Below are 19024 nucleotides of genomic sequence, written 5' to 3' on the forward strand. Positions count from 1 at the left end.
TAAGAGGGAGCTGCGAGCGATTCAGCGACCAGCGGGGAGTGAGGCGGGCAACACGTTTGGGCGATGGGGGGACAAAGCGGTCATCGCAGCGGGGGCCTCGGGCGCGTCAGCGATGTGAGGGAGCGGGGCAGGGGCGCAGGGCTCGAGACGGCCAGCTGGCTGGGCAGGACCGCGTGAGGGAGGGGGGCGCGGGAGATTATGAGGTTTTTCAGGTTTTTTCATGAGGGGGGGGGGGGGCGTGAGGGCGCGGAAGATTAGCGTGCCGTGGGCCTAGCGTGCTATGGGCCGGCCCGATTAGACAGCATGCTGTGCTTGGGCCTGATAGCCTGACACGCGGGCCGACACGGCACGGCCCGTTTAGTAATCGGGCTTAGGCGTGTCGTGCCGTGCCAGGCACGATTCTGGTGGGCCGGGCCGGGACGGCCCGTTTGGCCAGGTATGCTCGAGTCGAGTCTCCTCGCCGTTACCCGCTAGATCTCCGTCCAGTCCAAACCCACCGCACTCCCCTCCCTCCTGCCCCTCAGATCCACCCGACACCATGGCGGATCTCGCCGCGCCCCCGCGCCCGGCCGCCGCGCCGCAGCCACCGGCGGCGGCGGCGGCGGCGGCGGCGGCGGCGAAGGACCTCTTCGGGGAGACGATCGAGGCGCACCCGCCGTGGTTCAGGCCGGAGGCCTTCCTGCGCGCGGGCTTCGACCCGGACGCCTACGTCGCCGAGCTGCGCTCCTACGTGCCCCTCGAGAGCCTCGCCGCCGAGCTGCGCTCCCACCTCGCCGCCCTCCGCGCCGAGCTCGTCGGCCTCATCAACCGCGACTACGCCGACTTCGTCGGCCTCAGCGCCCGCCTCAAGGGCGTCGACGCCGCCGCCGCACGCATGCGCGCCCCGCTCGCCGACCTCAGGGACAAGGTCGCCGCCTTCCGCGCCGCCGCGTCCGCGGCCCTCGCCGCCCTCCGCGCCGGGCTCGAGCAGCGCGCCGCGGCCACGCAGGCGCGCGAGCTCCTCGAGCTGCTGCTCGACACCTCCCACGTCGTCTCCAAGGTATCCGATCTCGGACCTGCTCCCGGTTTGAACAGACGCCAATGCGGCTAATTCACCCCTCTGTAGAGTTTACACCGCTGGAGGTGGATCCGACTGCGTAACCACTAGACTATCATCTGCCATTCTCATTCTGGGTTGTCCCTGCACACACATGTTCCATTTCGTTCACCTCACCACAGTTTCAGCACCTAGTAGTATAAATGATCACATGTCCTTGCATACTTGTCATCATCGGAATTTTGACATATCATGATGCTAGAATAAATGGTCATATGTCATTGCATACTCATCCAAATTTGCAACAATATCATGATGCTAGTATAAATGATCATATATTCATATGGCATTGCGTACTTATCATCGGAACACATTGTAATGCTGATTTTTTTCCCGGTGATAAAAAAAACATCTCTGCCATTTGAACCGCTGACCATCCAGATTTTTTCTATCGATCTTGCCACTAAAGCTAGTCTGATAGTACATGTTAACCAATTTCTACCTGCCATCGTTTCATTTTTAGGCAGAGCTATTACCCATTATTTCTGAAATCTAAACACCAATGTAGCTAGTTCATTACACTGCTGGATCTGCCTGCATAACTAAATTGCTGACTAAATTTCCATCACTTAGTATAAATGGTCACATGCCACTGCGTACTTATCGAAATTTGCGGTGTATTATAATGCTGTGATTTTCTTCCAATGAAATAACTCTGCCTTGTCATACATCGACTGTCCAGTATTATTTCATCAAAGCAAGTTTGATATGTGCTTGCCAAATTGCTTTTGCCCATGTCGTGTTGTTTCTGAAAGAAAAAACTAAAGGTTCGTTTTGTTCATTCAGGTTGAGAAACTGATCAAGGAATTACCAACAGCACCATCTGATTCATCAGATGTTGAGGTTCGTTCAGTTGATAAGGGATACTCCGGCAATGATACTACGCCATCAAATGTGGAGGCAGGGACAGATGTCAGAGAAACACAGAGCATTCTCTTAGAAAGAATCGCAAGCGAGATGAACCGACTCAAATTTTACATCAGCCACGCACAGGTTTGTGCCAACAGATACTACTAGTCCTTGCGTCCTTGGGCAGCTCTAGCTTCTAATATATAGAGAGTTTTGTCTATGCTTTATGTATTTTGTCGAACAGAACCCTAGGAAAATTACAACATAAAATGGTTACACACGAAAATATTTGGTATTTGTTTCATCATTCAAAGGGTAGTATACATTCTCATCATAATACGTGTAATTGTGTCTGAATAAAGTATGAGAAATAGCCAGTTGTATTTCATGGGCATGATTAAGTTCATTCACTTCTTGAAGTTTGTGCTACAATCTTATTGTCAAACTGCCAAACTACCAACCCAATTTTGTATGTGTAGCACTCATTTTATGTCTAACTGGATACATCATATACATTTTAATGCAACATATATATGATTCTTATTCTGTTACATTATGGCAGTACAGAACCTTCCTTTTATTGAGAACATGGAGAAGAGGGTCCAAGGTGCTACAAAACTACTTGATGGTAGCTTGGAGCGTTGTTTCGTGGTTGGTCTAGAACATCGTGACGCAAAAGTAATATACAACTGCTTGCGCGCTTATGCTGCCATTGACAACACATCTTCAGCTGAAGAGCTTTTCCGTACAACAGTGGTCTCCCCATTGATTCAGAAAATTGTCCCTCAAAACTATGCAAAAGCTGTTTCTGGGGTATCTTCTGATGACCTGGAGGATGACTATGAGCAGATAATGCAATGTGTAGAAAAAGATTGCAAATTTATTTTGGAAATATCTTCATCAGGTAGTTGTAAATTCGGTTACTTAGTATTCTGATGAAGCCTAAATGTTGCATATGGACTTAGATAGATAACATCTTATTGAATTTTGTTTCATTGCAGCAAACTCTGGACTTCATATTTTTGATTTTCTGGCCAATTCAATACTCAAGGAAGTCCATTCTGCAATCATGAAGGGAAAGCCTGGGGCCTGTTCTCCTGGAAAACCTAAAGACTTCCTGAGAAACTACAAAGCAAGCTTAAAGTTTCTTGATTTTCTTGAAGGTATGCTTAATAGTTTTGTCAGAAAGTGGTTTGTTTTCTGTCATTTGGTCTGCTAAGTCTACTACAGTACTATGCTTGCCTGCCAAGTCTGCCATTGTATGTTTTTGATACCGTGTGTGTAATGACAATTGAATTGGTGAAAGGGAAGGCGGTTGTTGCTCAGCTGAGCAAGTAATGTCTCTAGCACCTTGATACGTAATCAAGTACTAGAATCAGCTGGTATTAAGTTTGCATTGTATCCTATTACTTGTGTTACATAGAGTTGCAGAGCACAACACATCTCCATTTCTAAGTTCTATGAGAGCGACCCTTACAATTATTTGAACTCATGGTTGACCTATTATTTTTCTTTAGGCTACTGTCCTTCCAAGTCTGCTGTAGCAAAGTTCCGCTCTGAACCTGCTTACACAGATTTCATGCGACTGTGGCATGTTAGTGTCTACTTTTCACTGAGGTAAGCATAAATATCTCTGTTAGTGTTATACACACACCTCAGAACTATGTTTCTGACTTCATTTCTACTGGTTCAACTAAACAAGATTCCAGGAAATTGCTGGTGGTCTTGATGGTGCTCTTACAGCCACAATTAGCCCTGTCGGAGTGAATGAGAACCAAATGAAGCAGAAGACATTATTGTTGAAACAAAGTATTAAGCTATTAGAAAGTTTGCAGTCCTGCTGGAGTGATGATGTTCTTATTTTCTCTCAGTCTGATAAATTCCTCCGATTGTCCTTGCAGCTTATTTCAAGGTATAACTATCACTGATGATATTTCTTTTCCTTACTTTTCATGATTTATCATCTGGGGGCTGACCTTTTATTTTCCTGAATGTCCTTGTACAATAAGGTATACAACATGGCTTTCTTCTGGTCTGGCTGCACGTAATGCTTCTGATGGGAGCTCGAGTTCTCCTGCAGATTCTGAGTGGGCACTCTCTGTACCTGTGGAGGATTTCATATATGTATGTCACATCTAAAGAATTATTTGAAGTCTTACAATGTCATTTCAGTGACCAAGACCTAGCACTTCTCACTTCTCAGTACTGAGTGTTATCATCTTAGCTGTGTACACCATGTGTTACTTTTCTGAGTGTATGCTTTTTGTTTCAAGTTTGTCGTTTATGAAATTAAGTTGACAACAAGGTGATTAGTTGACTGCATGCTAAAGATTTAGTGCTCAAGTCAGTGTGAAGCTGACTGGCTGACTACTTGTACTTTAGCTTTACCAGCATCATAGATGCCCGGGTTAGTTCAGGAGATAATCTGCAGGCGGTAGCACGTAGCAATATAAGGGCAAGGTGCTGCTTTCCTGTTGTCCTGGCCCGTACTTCCGTAGTCCTTTTTACATTCTGAAATGCTATAAAAAAATGCTGAGCAGACATAGTAGCAGTTTATAGGCTTGACAGATTTTTTTTCTTTCGATTAAAGTGTTATGATCATTGATGTGCAGGTAATGCATGATGTAAATGCTGTAATTGGCGAGCTTTCAGAATCAGGCAACTTTGTGGGACGTGTGAATCAATTGCTAGCATCATGCCCCATTGAAGTACTTACCCTTGTGAAACAAAGTATATTGCAAGCTGTTGAGCCGTTGAAGGAGTTGTTGCCTAGCATAATGGATGCCATGATTGGGGTCATAGTTAAAAGGTCTAATGAGGTGAGTGAACCGATGCCAACAGAAGGGCAATACTATTATCATAACATACCTTTTGTTCTGGCATGAAATATTACTGAATATAGAAGTTAATGTTGCATTTGTAAATAATTTTATTTAATGGAACATTTGCGACTATGTTCCTATTGTTCTCTGATTGTAACTACATTCTTTCTGAAATGATTGTAGGATCTGAAACACCTGAAGGGAATAACAGCCACGTACAGGATGACCAATAAACTTCCTGTGAGGCATTCTCCATATGTATCTGGGATTTTGCATCCACTTAAGGTGAATGAACTTCCATTTTTGGTTTTCTGTTTTTCCACTTCTATTTATCAACATCTTAGCATTAAAGGTCAACTAAAGTCTAAGGTTCTACGATACTTTGTTTACAAAGATTACTTATTCAACCCAGTGAAAATTATGCTCTCCCTCTGAAAGCCTGTTGTTTACCCGTGGGAAGTGAAACTTTCTGTGTACTGATTAGTAACAAAAACCAGGTAGATAATATTCTTCTTCAGATGCCCTGAAATTTGGTTTAAGTGGTGTTTTAGAGTGGATAACTGAAGTATATGTATGTGATGATATGCATTTAGTGTTCAATGATAGCATTTTAGCTTACGATTTCCTAGTTTATTGCTCTGTCTGTGCAAATAGGTCATATTGCATTTACTAGTTTTATGGTTTGCATTTGAGTATGGTCACATGCCTATTTTATGTGCTGAAATTTATCAGCCCTGTTTCAACTTCTGTAACAGCTTCATATGCTGTTTTCATTTTCTGCTCTTTCATTATGAGCTTTTCCTTTGTGTTCTTAGGTGTTTCTTGAAGGAGATCGTGTGCACTATTTATCAGAAGATGATAAAACTAAGCTGCGCCGTGGATCGACAGACAAGATCACGGCAACTTATTATGACATGGTATCCGAAGTAGTCAATGTGGTAAGCAAGGATTGCCCGCCTGCGTTCGAAATTTGAGTTCTACCTATGAGTTTACTCAGATTATATCTTTCCAATATGAAGGCAAGGAAAACTGAATCTTCGTTGCAAAGACTGCGCCAAGGACAACAAAAACGAATAGGAGGTAGTACTGATGCCTCAGATAACATCATATCTGACACCGACAAGATCTGCATGCAGCTATTCCTTGATATTCAGGTTCTCTAACTGACTTTTTACCCTCATGCTCATAAAGCATATAGATTCATCTTTCATCTCCCTTTGGTTCTTCCTATGTACAAAACCGAATAGGAGGTAGTACTGATGCTTCTTCAAACCTGGATTCCATTTTCTGTATGCGACACATGAAACATTTGCAATCTCTGCTACACTACACACACATAAAGGATTGTGGACAAAGTGTTGAGGCAACTTATGTGATTAAACATGTTTAGAAAGTACATGTGTATCAGATGCATTGCACTGCTGCTGACACATTGTTTCACATGCATTGTTTTGCAGGAATATGCACGGAACCTTCGCACCCTGGGAATAGATGCGAAAGAAATTGAATCCTACAGATCTCTGTGGCAGTGTGTCGCCCCTAAAGACAAGCAAGATATCATCCAATTTTGATGTAAAACACATTGTCAGTACATAGAAAATGTTGCCTATAGGTCCTTGGAATTGCGTAGATATGTCTGGTGTTGTTCATTAGGTTGGAGATTCGTGCGATACGTAGAGCTCTGGACCTTGATTGTTGTCATTGTTTGAATTTACTAGACTGTCACCTCCAGATTTTACAATGATATATTCAAAATGTGTATCACAACTTCTCTCTCTGAATAACTACATGAACTTCACTGTCCAATCTTCTCAGCTGCTGTAAGATCCGAATATCAACAACTACCTGCCAAATACCAGCCTTTTTGGAATTTTCCATGGATTTTTGTATATGGGTTGGCTTGTGACAAGTTTTACACATCCCAACCTGCTTCCTCTTTAATCCAGCAATGTGGCAATGTTGCAAAATTCAGGAAGCCAACCACTGATTACAAATGCTCAAAAAATGCTGAATTACAGCCTTGCGAATAATTCGTGCTCCGATACGTGTCAACAAAACAACGGAATAACAGATTTGACTACTCATTTCACAAAGATACAATCGCCACAGGTAATGTCGAAGACAGGGTGGGTGTCACTTCTTGAACCAGCTGAAGCATGAGCAGCCCTGAAAAAGCAGATACGTACCATCCATTAGATGGGATTTATGGACAAGATCACATTTTCAATTAACCGAACATGACAGAGCTATTGCTACCATAAGCAACTACTCTAATGCATAACACATCCCCTTTTAACAACCTTAAGTAACATTGCTGGGTTCGTACTTGATATTTTTGCAATTATTCTGCTCAGGAGCTGTAGATTGCAGTGTTGGATGTGAAGCAAGCAACTATACTAGGTATCTAGGTGCACTATCTTGCTTCTCAATGACCAATTCTGAAGCGGCGAAAACTAGTTCCACAAGCAAATCAAGAGAATGTTTACTCCACGTGTATGACAACATTTGTGTTGAAACCAACATCAACAAAAGCATGGTGGAACTGCTGGGAACTAAGCATGGCGGTATGATCTCTAAAAGCAGTGGAGATGAAGCAATCAGTTATCTTAGGTATCTAGGTGCAGTATCTTGATTCTCAATGGCCAATGCTGCTGTATGAAGCGGCAAAAACTAGTTAAACAAGCAAAACAGAGAATATTACTCCATGTGTATGATGATGGGTTTTGGCGAAACTAGTAGCAGTACACAACTAAAGCAGACTCACCGAAGATTCATATCTCTCCCCTCGGTTGTAGCGGCCCGTATATGCATGGCTGGTGCCGACAGTATCTGCACCGGACTGCTTCTCCTCCCTCACCTTTTCAAATATGTCAGTGAAACCTTCACCAGTCGAAGGATCCTTCTCATCCCAGTCTCCAAACTTTGGCACAGCCGATCCTCTCTCTGGCTGCACGTGCAAAAATCACACGACGGTGCTTCAGAAACTACACTCACAAGCAATACTCACACTGCACACACAGTCTGCTTCACATTTTGTTGTTCATTGTCAGCATTATTAGAAGAACAGTTTAATAATTCAACCAAGACTCAGAGGAGCAGTTAGGACTTCACCGTTTCATCGCCGCGGCCGGTTGGTCTCATCTTGGACCTTCCAGGTGTGGTGGGAGCAGAGCCCCTGCGATCCGCAATAGGAGATGAAACCCCACCTTTGTTCGCAAGCCTTGCCTGCTGCCGAGGATGGATGGGTGACCTCTCATTGCCTGCTTTCCTCGCAGCGCCGTCGTCGTTGGCTTGGTCACCATATCTATGGTTAGGCGACTCGGCATGCGATTTCCGGGCAGCGGCCTCGTGCCTACGGATGTCGTCTTCCCGGGTGGCACGCCTTTCGTCCCTGTTCTTCCGCAGCCCCGGCTCGGACCCCGGCCTCAACGGAGAGGCCTTGACCGACGGCGGGTCGTTCGAAGGTGCCTGTGCAGCGCCTTCATTGCGATCGTTTTGGTTGACAGGCCTTCCTGGAGATTTGCCCATGCGGGCGTTTTCAAAGTACTGCGAGTAGCCTTGGCCCTCGTCCTCCCAGTTCCCAAATTTAGGAACTCCTTGATGTTGCTGGTAAGGTCGAACAAGGAAGCAGCTTATTAGTACTCCATCTGTAAACTAATATAACAGCGTTTAGATCATTAAGTTACGGAGGGAGTATTAATTAACATGTGATGAGCAGATTAAATTAAGACGCGTAATTGTGTAGGCAAGGCACTTGGCATACTAAATGAGTTCCAGAAACACAACCAGACAAGGCAAAGATATAAGATAATGGTTCAGAGCATACAGGGTACTGAATCTACAATACAAGATGTTGCCACTTGAGCATGTTTTCTTTCATATAACACACACATGAATAAGATGTAGAGAGTGGTTCCATTTGACTAATTTCATCACTAAAATAAGCATTGGTATTTGAATTCGGCTGACTTCATCACTAAGCATAATTCCATCAAATCAAGCAGTAGTAGTCCTGGTATAAACAACAACTCAGGCAAGCTTGGCACCAACTATCCTTGTACCACCGGATACGCAACAAGATCGCATTTTTGGATGCGCAAAAGGCTAGATCTTGTTTGCCGTTTCGGTGAGAAATCGGCACATTTATTCCATGGAAGAAGAAATTGATTGGATGGATTGCGCGGCGCAATCTGTCTCCCCACCGGCCAGCCAAGCCGAAGCTGATTCCCTCCAAGAAGAAACCCCACATGGCGCGGCGCCCGCCCCTCCAAGAATAAGGGGAAGAATCTTGCCTCGCTCGCCGTCCCTCCTACGACACCGGTCAACCCACGGATCCAAGCAACCTCGGAGACGGCGGCGGCGGCGAGCGGGTCAACCAACAAACCAACCAACCACCCAATGGAGCGAGGACTTACGGCCATTTCCGCCGGAGAAGGGCGTCGGCGGTGAGTCCCTGAAGCGTCGGCGCGCCTCCTGGAGCTGGATGGATGGATGGGATTCAGAGAAGCAACCGCCGCGTCATTCAACGGGGTGAGGGAGGAAATCGGGAGGGCCAATAGGAGGGCGGCAGCAGGGGGGGAGGACCGGACTAGCGAGACTAGGGGACGGAGAAAAGGTGGAGTAGCTGGGTGAGGTGAGGAGAGGAGAAGAGTCGTGGTTGTTTGACCATTGTGGCGTCCGATTCTTCTCCTTCTTCTTCTTGCTGCTGGTGGCGCTGCGGCTTCCTGTCGCTTGCCTCGCCGGCTTCCCCGCTGTTGCCGCCGCCGCCGCCGGATGCGGTGGTGGGTGATGAGGTTGTGGTGGTGGTGGTGGTGGTGGAGGCTCCGGGGTGCACGGCTTCTACGGCGGGCCTGTGTATATCGCCTTAATAATACCCTGGCCTGCTGTGGTGGAGTAGTCTCCATCGATCAATCATGGTGTCCGTCTTAACTTGGCTAGCTAGCTAAGGACGCCATTACCGCACAGTGCTGTCCTGGTAAACTGTCAACAGCAGAGTGACACAAGACTACTATTGGCTGGCTGCTTCTTTGCTGTGCTGATGTGAGATATCATATTTATATCATTCATGTACTCCATGTTGCTTTGCTTTCGAGTGCTATTACATTCGGTTTTTTTTTTCTATATTATTGAAGTGCATGTTTCCTGCTATGTTTTCTAACTTTGTGTGTTATCATGTACCCACAAGTCCTTCATCCGGATATATTTATTATCGAGGATAATGTGTGGGAATTCGATCTACTACCTCCGTCACGGTTTAGAAGGAACAGTTAAATTTACGTGCATTTTCACAATATGCAAGGTTTTAAGACGCATTGCATTTACTCATAGCTTCTAATTAGTACTTCGTTGTACTATTTTTATATGCATGCGTAGCGTGAATTTTATTTTTTTAACTCATTTCACAGTCAATCAATAACCATCTAGATTCTAGAGAATTTTCAAACACGCCTTCTAAACCGTGACGGAGGGAGTAAAAGAAATTCTCATATTTATTGGTGCACATCGACACATTATGATATTTTCCCGCAAATAAAAATGACACATTATGATACACTTTTGAAATTGAAAAAAATAAATAAACATTATGTAGCACAATAAAACAAACACAAATTATGCCACGAGGGACTCAAGGCATGTACAATGAAGGCTATAGAAAGCGTTAGAGCATCTCCACTCCTCCCCCCAACAACCCCCTAGGGTGCCCTTTTTAGCGCCCATGGTGTAAAATCGGTCCAGTCGCGTCCTCAACTCCTCCTTTAGCGTCGGTTTGGGCCAAAATAACAGCCGACGAACCCAGCCCCCCGGGGGGCGCCTCGAAGCGCCGGTCGAAGCGAAAGGCCAAGCGGGCCCGCTCTGTCAGCGGCAGCCGGTCTATTCCCGCCATTTTCTCCCCCTTCCTCCTCCCTTTCCCTCCATTTTCCTGCCTCCTCCCACCATTCTTGTCCCGCTCCCGTCATCCGGCCATCATGCCGTCGAAGAAGAAGTACAGCTTCCCTCGCCCCTCCACCGCTGCCGATTCCAGCCAGCCGAAGTCGAGGAAGCCGATGCCTAGGTCGGCAGGCGTTTCAGACCTCGAGTGGAGGGCGGATGTCCAGCGTCGGGAGGCGATCACAACAGACTGACGGAGAAGGCTCGACGCCAAGAGGATCAGGGACGCGGCGGAGGCGGTGGCCGCGGTGGACCAGGAAGAGGCGTCCCGTGCGGGGATGATGAATCCGCCCGGCCGCAACCCGCAGGCCGCATGGAGGGGTCTCCAGGGCGTTGCGCCGGCCACCCTAGGGGTACGTGCTCTCGCCTGGCTACTCTGACGGCGACGCGCATGGCGGCTTCAATCCCAACACCACGTTCCCGTATGGTGCGCCGCAACGTTCCCCCCACCGGTTTCGGCCACGACAAGTGCACTCCCTCGCCCGCGCTTAGCGTCGGCCTCAACACCCAGACCCGAGCAATGCATCGCCAACGCCAAGAACAACGCTGCCAAGAGTGAGGAGAAATCCGACGCGCGGTGGTCGGCGTTGATGGCGAACCGACACGTCAAGCTCAACCTTCTCAGGATCAACGTCGCCGCGAAGAAGAGGAACACTGACCCGACGTTCTTGATGGAGGCAGACATGTCGACGACGGACGAGCAGGTGAAGGTGTGGTACTTCACGGAGCGCGACCTGATCTTGAACCAGATGACGGTGCCGGCGTCGACTGCATCGGCGACCGCGAGCTGACGACCCCGACAGGAACCACGCCGACGACCCCGACAGAAATCACGCCAACGACGAGCCCTACGATCCCGGCCAGTCCCGCAACAGAGGAGCCGCACTACGCCTAGCTGGTCGTTTGATTCGTTTCCTGCCTATCCTTTCCTTTTGATTGCCGAACTACCGGGTGTGTTGATCGCCAAACTATGACATGCTGATCGCCGACTTGTGGCATGATGATCGCCGACTTGTGACATGATGATTGCCGAACTTGTCGCGTCTTTTTAGCAACAGGAAAGAAAAAAATGAAAATGTTGGCGTGTGGGAGCCGAAACTTGGGGCGTGGCTGGATCTCGCTCACCCGAGAACGAAAAAATCGCGGACGCAACGCCAAAAAAGCTTTCACCGGATGCGCTGAGGCCAAACGGCTCGAGATGCTCTTAGCCCTAGACATCCATGTAGATAAAAAACACCCAACCCACTGTATGAATTAGTTTCACCCAATGCTGCAACCTCCTCACTGGCCCCACCCATCTTGCTCGTTTTATTTACTTTTTCTATTTCTCTCTCTTGATTTTCTCCAAGGTGGCATGGCTGCTAGTTTGGGCAAAATTGACAAAAATGACCCCTGGGGGGAAAGAACTCACGGAGTGACTCCTCGGGGAAAATATGTCACCCGGCTGACCCTTTTGTGTGGCGCCCGACACCTAGGCGCCACACTACACTGTGTGACGCCTAGCCGTTCGGCGCCACACCCCCCGACCACCTGGCAGAGAGGGCCCACCCCCAGGCCGTGTGACGCCTAAGCCTCAGGCGTCACACATTGTAATGTGTGGCGCCGAACGCTTAGGCGCCACACATTGACTTAACTGGCCACGGGCCAGCCCCCCTCCCCACCCCCTCCCCATTCCCCTCCCGGAGGTGAGTTGTCTATGGCTTTGCGACGAAAGGGCACCATCAACCCTCTTGCCTCGACACATGTGAGGCATACAACTGACAATGTTCTATCCTGACCCTCCTTTCCATGGTCTTGCACGGACAATCCAAGGACACCCTCTATCCTCACATGCAACCGTGTAACGCAGCTTCATGTTTGAATGAACAACTTTGTGTGGCCTATAATGCGTAACAGAATATTCATCCAACCACATCTTCAGTTCAAAGAATGTTTCGAACTTTGACCCCGGCAAAATAATATTCTTCCCATGTGTGTCCCAATGAGAAGGTGGCCTAACTCCAAACAATATGCCTTCGCCTCCGTCAACCACGGCTTCATCCACAAGGCTAAGATCCTCGAACAATGGTGTCCGGTGATCACGCTTTAATACCTTCGTGAAAGCTTCAGCCTCCTTTGCCGTGAACCCTTCCTCATCAACTTCTTCATCGGGACCCTCATCGTCAGACTCAGAGGCATAGCCACGTGAGTACGGAATAGAATGGTCCATTGTCTCTTGCAAATTATATTTGTCCAAATCACCAAGATTGTTGTCATGAAGAACATTACCATCACTCTCATCATCATCGTGCTCATCATTAGCCTCTACCAATGGTTCATGTTCAATGTTGACCTCTTCGTTGGCCTCATCGACACAAGAAAGAGGTTCAATGTTGGCCTCTTCGTTGATGGGTGCAGGAATAGCTTCAACAATCGAAGAGGAAACCCGGTTCAAATCCAACAAGTTAGGAACATTTGTTTTGATGGCAAATAACTCTAGAGCCTTGTCTAGTGATTCGTCCACCGTATCCTTGTATGCAAGCCAACGTTGCTCGGAGTTGACACGCATGGTCTTCCAACGAATGTGCATTCCGAATCCCACATTATGCCTACCATCAAACTCAACTACATCACTAGGGTCCATCCAATTCAAATCATTTCGGACTTGTTCCAACAATTCACCATAGCTAGGACACAAATCGAACACCATGTCAAGCTCATCCGGGTCCGGATCAATATTGCCTTTTAAAAAGGCATCCTTGTCCACGTGATGAACATAAACACACGTTCTTCCCATCCCTAAACAACAAAATATAGAACCTTTTTTTTACAAGCAATCATACAATTACAATAACCCTAGCCTAACTTCCAAACAACCATAACCCTAACCCCATCATAATCCTAACACAACCAAACATCCCTAACCCTAGCCTAACCATAGCCTAACCCTAAAACAACCATAATGCAAACATCCAAACAATCCTAATCCTAACCCCATCATACCCCTTATCCTAACATACAAACAAATACAACAATATCATGTACATCCCACATTTCATGAAAAACTAGGATTTCCTCAAATTTGCAAAAAAAAGAACACAAAAGATTTTTCTTTGGATGAGAATGAGGGGAGAGGTGGGGATTACCTTAGGGGAGTGATTGGACAACAAATGCCCGGTCCAAACCTTCAGATTTGGTGATTTAGAGAAGGATTTGAGGGAGGGGCCAGTGGCTGGGAGAGGGGGATGGGGGAGGGGAATGAGGATGGGGTGGGGAGGGGGGCTGGCCCGTGGCCAGTTAAGTCAATGTGTGGCGCCTAAGCGTTCGGCGCCACACATTACAATGTGTGACGCCTGAGCCTTAGGCGTCACACGGCCTGGGGGTGGGCCCTCTCTGCCAGGTGGTCGGGGGGTGTGGCGCCGAACGGCTAGGCGTCACACAGTGTAGTGTGGCGCCTAGGTGTCGGGCGCCACACAAAAGGGTCAGCCGGGTGACATATTTTCCCTGAGGGGTCACTCCGTGAGTTCTTTTCCCCCAGGGGTCATTTTTGTCAATTTTGCCGCTAGTTTGCCATTGTTTGTGAGCCAAAAAGTAATCCAATGGTACACTACAACGTAAGCAACACAGTGAAGAGACGACCTCGAACTCGTTTTCCTCCGCAAACAATACTTGCATTTTGGACCATCCAAACCTACGTGAAGACCCGAGGCATCTGTCCACCGTGTAGGAGTAAATTGTATATATGTATTACTAGCAAAAGGTCCGTGCATTGCAACGGAAGAAAAGAATACCACTTACTTTTAATTTACAAAAATGATCTATAATTTAGGTATTTGTACCTATGATCCAAACAAAGATGATGTTGGACTACAAAAATGCAGCTCAAGATTCCACAGGTCTTTTATTTAAACACGGTTTGCATGTAAATTTAATACATACAAAGAAACGGTAAGTGATCTTTAATTTCGTCTCCAATCCTCATTTTGTTGAGATGTTCATCCATAATCCGGATCAATACTGGTATGAAAGAAAGACAGATAATGCATTATTGATTAAGATTGCATCCTATATAGTAATTTGTAATTGTTTAACATGTAAAATAACATCATATTCAGATTCAACATATTTTTCTAATCAAAATCCATATATAACATGTTAAATTTCGAGTTACGATTTAAAAGATATGAGTATTTTAAATAATATTTGATATGTACTACGGATTTAATGTCAAAAACATCAAAGGGTTTTCTATAAAATAGCATGACGGACTAGGAATACATATTTCCTTTATTAGTTGGTACTAGCAAAAGGCCTGTGTGTTGCAACGAAGTAACAAAACTGTGTATTGACCGCTTATTACAATGAGTAATTCGCCACTAACGATTATACAATTTTAATGCACAGACTAATTCCAGCATGGTACATTCTTCTAAGAAGAAAATGTAAGTACATTCTTCTAAGAAGAAAATGTAACCATATAGGTGAACACGCTGCTAGCTCTAGTTATTAATGGAGTGGCACTGTCTATCAATTTAATTCATTCTGATAAACATGAAGGTATTTGTTTGACCTTGATTGTCATGAAGAAGAAATAAAACATTATTGTGCTTTTCAATGGCTAGTCCTCATCTATTTTTCTAAATCATTATCTTTGTTGGTATAGACCATTGCAGAGGCAATCTCTGAATTTATTGGACACCATACCAGGCAATAATCTTAAGAAGTAAGAGACACAAGTTATATGTGTGAAGGGGTAATAAATACATAAGAAACTGATGAAAATTTAAGAAAAGAACCGAGGTGGGACTATTGCATAGCGAATCCAGATTTAGAGAAAAAAGGTACATAGTTAGTTGCCTGCCTTCTTCTTGACCGAAACCAAGAAACAAAAACAGAGAAAAGGGGAGAAAAGTGCTAGAACCAAGGATCAAACCTAGATCTCCTAGATGCATAAGAGTTGCACCAGCCATTACGCCTCACACATGGTATTGACAGATCATGGTTTCAAGCTTTAAGAAGGATAGCGTACAACTACTTTGACAGACATAGTGGGTAATTTAAACCAACTTCAAGGGCAATTTTAATGACGTACCACAGCAATAGGTGTTTTATTAAAAGGTAAAAGATAATAATTGGGGCATTGAAATCAGATTGGTACTAAGATTAGTGATTTTTCTGTGTCAGTACCATGTCTCGGGCAGTACATTACAAAAATGACTAAAATCAAGGTTTATACGTATTAACAATGTATCTTACCGGTTGGGAGGTGCCCACGTGGCATGTTTTTTTTATAAAAAAAGCCCCTTGTTTTACATGTAATCATATGAATACTCTTTATTTCGTAGGTTTTTTTTGTTCGTAATTTCTAAAGACCAAATCGGAAAAATGTGGTAAATGTACATGTTTCTGGTAGTAAATTAGGAAAAGGTCGGTTTATTTGGACAAAGAACTATGTACGTACGTGATGATGTTTTTGAGACAAATGTTTCTCTTGCCGTTAATTTTGAGCCCACTCCTAGTTTCTTTCTAGATTCACCACCGCTTAAGCATCATTAGAGCATCTTTAACAGATTTCTTATAAATGATCAAACCTGTAAAATAACTATTTTTTTATAGTTTTAATCGAAGAAACATACTCGCACAGGCCCCTCAAAATTGTCCGACCCTTAATTTTTTTTACAGGCCCTGTTAACACACGATCGAGACCCGTGTATCTTAAGTTTTGAAGGCAATTTTGCGAGGGCCCCGAATACCAGTCTACGCTAGCAGTTGGGGAATTTCAGCTCCCGCCAACGCCTTCCGTCCATAGGCTCGTCGGAGACCGGCCAAAATTCACCTTGAAGCTTCATGGTGCTGCTGCCTGTGTAACTGCGCGGACGTGATGGCCAGCATCGGCCTCACCTTGGCGACAGTCGCGGCTTTCTCCGGCGAGCAGCTGGCCTAGCAGCGCCCGCACGACCTGTGTCCGTACGCCCGACCCCGAGCGTCGCGCATGCCGCGCGGTACGCCTTCCGCGACTCGCGCATCGTTGAAGGCGGCGAGAGGGGAGAAGGAGCCAGCGTGTGCATGCGACCATGGCGGGCGGGTAGATGCGGTCCTCGGGCGCTAGCTCGAGGCGGCGGTGTACGGGACTGCGGCGGAGAGCGGATGGGCGGCGGGGGATGGCGCAACCGGAGGGGTAGAGGATGGGCGGCGGCCATAGGGCAGAAGGGGCAGCGTCGAGTCAGGCCTCGACCAGTCCGTGCGCGAGGAGGAAGAAGAGAAAAAATATATGGAAAAAGTGGGTCCCGAGCCTGTTTACAGGTTGATTTAAAGTTTTTTGTTCTGTCGAGCCTGTTTTTAGCCCTTATTCGAGACATGCCGTGAAATTTTACATATAAGAATGCTCAGAACCAGAACCCTGTGATAAACAGTATGCACTATTCAACAGTGAGGATGAGCGGTCTCATTGTCGTGGGAATAAACCTGACAGTAGAAGTGTAGAGTACAAATAGAGAGGGCAGAGTCCTAACTATGACAAGATTGTACGCAAGATGTATGAGTTCAGGCCCTTCTCTTGGAGGTAATAGCCCTACGTCTCAGGTGCTCAGGAGCTCTTGCGGAGTGGTTTTGAGTGTAATACAGGGGGTGTGAACCCTTGTGCCACAGGGAAGGGGTGGCTTATATAGAGTACGCCACCTCTCATCAATACCTCAACATATAAGGGCTCGATCAATATGAGGTAAAGATATACGTTACTGATAACGTAATTGGGTAATAAATGCTACTAAAGACCATTGGTTGAACGTGTGTCCGTTGGCAGTTGTGGGTGACTTCTGATCTTCAGTACCGACTGGAATCTTTCCGAGTGCCTTTGGGTTGTCGAGTGGATGTAAATTTAATCCGAGTGGCTTCGTACCGAGTGACTTTTAAATACCATCTTCATCCAGTCGGAGTCTTCTATCTGGCCTTTGTCCTAATAATGAGGTGCCCTTGGGTAGGACATATAGGTCAGACCTATGACCCTACCCTAGGTACATATCCCCATCATTAGCCCCCGAATGGATCGGGGTTTGAGTGAGGAAGGGGTTGACATGAGTTCTTGTCGAGTCGCTCCGATCTTGGTCCTTTTTCTGAGATTGACAAAACTTCGGGTCGATTGAAATCTTCATCATTCGCCTTGATCGATTATGTTCTGAAGTTTGCCCGAGTGGTTTCGGATGCTTGGGCTTACTCCGAGTGACTACGGGTATATTTTGATATGACTGATCCCTGCGGTAGGTCCGGATCTTCTGGGATTCAAAATTTCGGTTTCCGCGCGCCTCGCGGTGATGACGCAACTGTCAGGCAAGTTGAGCAACGACGCCTCGATTATTGCACCATCGTCATCGCCTCGCGTCACGTCTCCACATATAGCGGGATACGTTGAGATCTGGAGGTCCCACCAGTCGGTGACCCAGTCGGTTGCTTATATAAATGTAACCGTGGCTAGGGTTACGGTTGCGCCTTGATCTTTCCTTACTCTTCTTCCTCCTTAGCTTCGCCAGACTTGCTCAATCTTCTCCTCGCCGCCACCGCCATGACGAAATCCAAGACCTCCAAGCTCGAGCGTGCCAAGAAGGGCGGCAAGGCGAAGAAATCCGGTCGGATCGCATTGCCACCGGGGTGGATACAGGGGGATTTTCTCCCGTCCAATGTGACGAGGGAAGATGTTTTGGATCTCGTGGAACACGAGATGGTGGCGGAGAAATCCTGGAGACTGTCCGAGGGGGAGCTTGAGCCCGCACCTCGTGAGGGGGAACGGGTCCTCCTCACCACTCATGTCGAGCGAGGTTTCTCTCTTCCTCCACATCCTTTCTTTCGTGGTTTCCTCTTCTACTTAGGGATTCAACTCCATCATCTCCCTCCCAACACCGTCGCATATATCTCTGCGTTCATCACCTTGTGTGAGTGCTTCTTGGGATGTCCCCTCATTGGGGTTTGTTCAAGAAGATATTTACTGCCCGGTCTCAGAGGTGAAGAAAGCGAACCCTGGGGACACCCGGACCAACGTTATCCAGTTGTGCGGTGGCCTTGGAATTCAGAAGAGGAATAGGAGTACCTATCCTCCGATGATTCTCCATGAATCGGTTAGGAACTGGCAGGCATCATGGTTCTACTGCAATGATATTGCCTCCCCAAACATGTCAAATGGCCTTCCTCCCTTTACCTTAGATCACCCGACTGCCCCTAGGATATTGACCGTATTCGAGGATGAAAAGGCAGAAATGGAGATGTTGGCGGGGGAAGTGATCAACTTGGTCAGAAACGGGCTGACTGGTTTGGACCATGCCATGTGGCATTACACTGGTTCCGAAGACTCCACTCGGTC

General features: G+C 46.6%; 2 protein-coding genes across 3 annotated transcripts; one reads left to right on the forward strand and one right to left on the reverse strand.

The window, feature by feature from the left end:
• Positions 1–475: 475 nt before the first annotated feature.
• LOC123395098 (conserved oligomeric Golgi complex subunit 2) lies at positions 476–6573 on the forward strand. The gene is made up of 12 exons (XM_045090032.1): positions 476–1039; positions 1883–2089; positions 2513–2849; positions 2947–3108; positions 3463–3562; positions 3648–3857; positions 3955–4069; positions 4558–4764; positions 4951–5052; positions 5583–5705; positions 5787–5921; positions 6225–6573. The coding sequence occupies exons 1-12, from the start codon at positions 539–541 to the stop codon at positions 6336–6338; spliced, it is 2313 nt and encodes a 770-aa protein (XP_044945967.1). The 5' UTR covers positions 476–538; the 3' UTR covers positions 6339–6573.
• Positions 6574–6677: 104 nt separating this feature from the next.
• LOC123395099 (RPM1-interacting protein 4-like) lies at positions 6678–9720 on the reverse strand. Of its 2 annotated transcripts, none has more exons than XM_045090034.1 (4): positions 9434–9720; positions 7879–8373; positions 7532–7714; positions 6678–6933 (listed from the first exon to the last, which is right to left on the reverse strand). In XM_045090034.1, the coding sequence occupies exons 1-4, from the start codon at positions 9434–9436 to the stop codon at positions 6901–6903; spliced, it is 714 nt and encodes a 237-aa protein (XP_044945969.1). In that variant the 5' UTR covers positions 9437–9720; the 3' UTR covers positions 6678–6900. The 2 variants fall into 2 exon arrangements, with proteins under 2 accessions (XP_044945969.1, XP_044945968.1); XM_045090033.1 differs by lacking the exon at positions 9434–9720 and adding an exon at positions 9183–9315.
• Positions 9721–19024: the final 9304 nt, after the last annotated feature.

The sequence above is a fragment of the Hordeum vulgare genome, chromosome 5H, assembly GCF_904849725.1.
Source record: "Hordeum vulgare subsp. vulgare chromosome 5H, MorexV3_pseudomolecules_assembly, whole genome shotgun sequence".
Lineage (NCBI taxonomy): Eukaryota > Viridiplantae > Streptophyta > Magnoliopsida > Poales > Poaceae > Hordeum > Hordeum vulgare.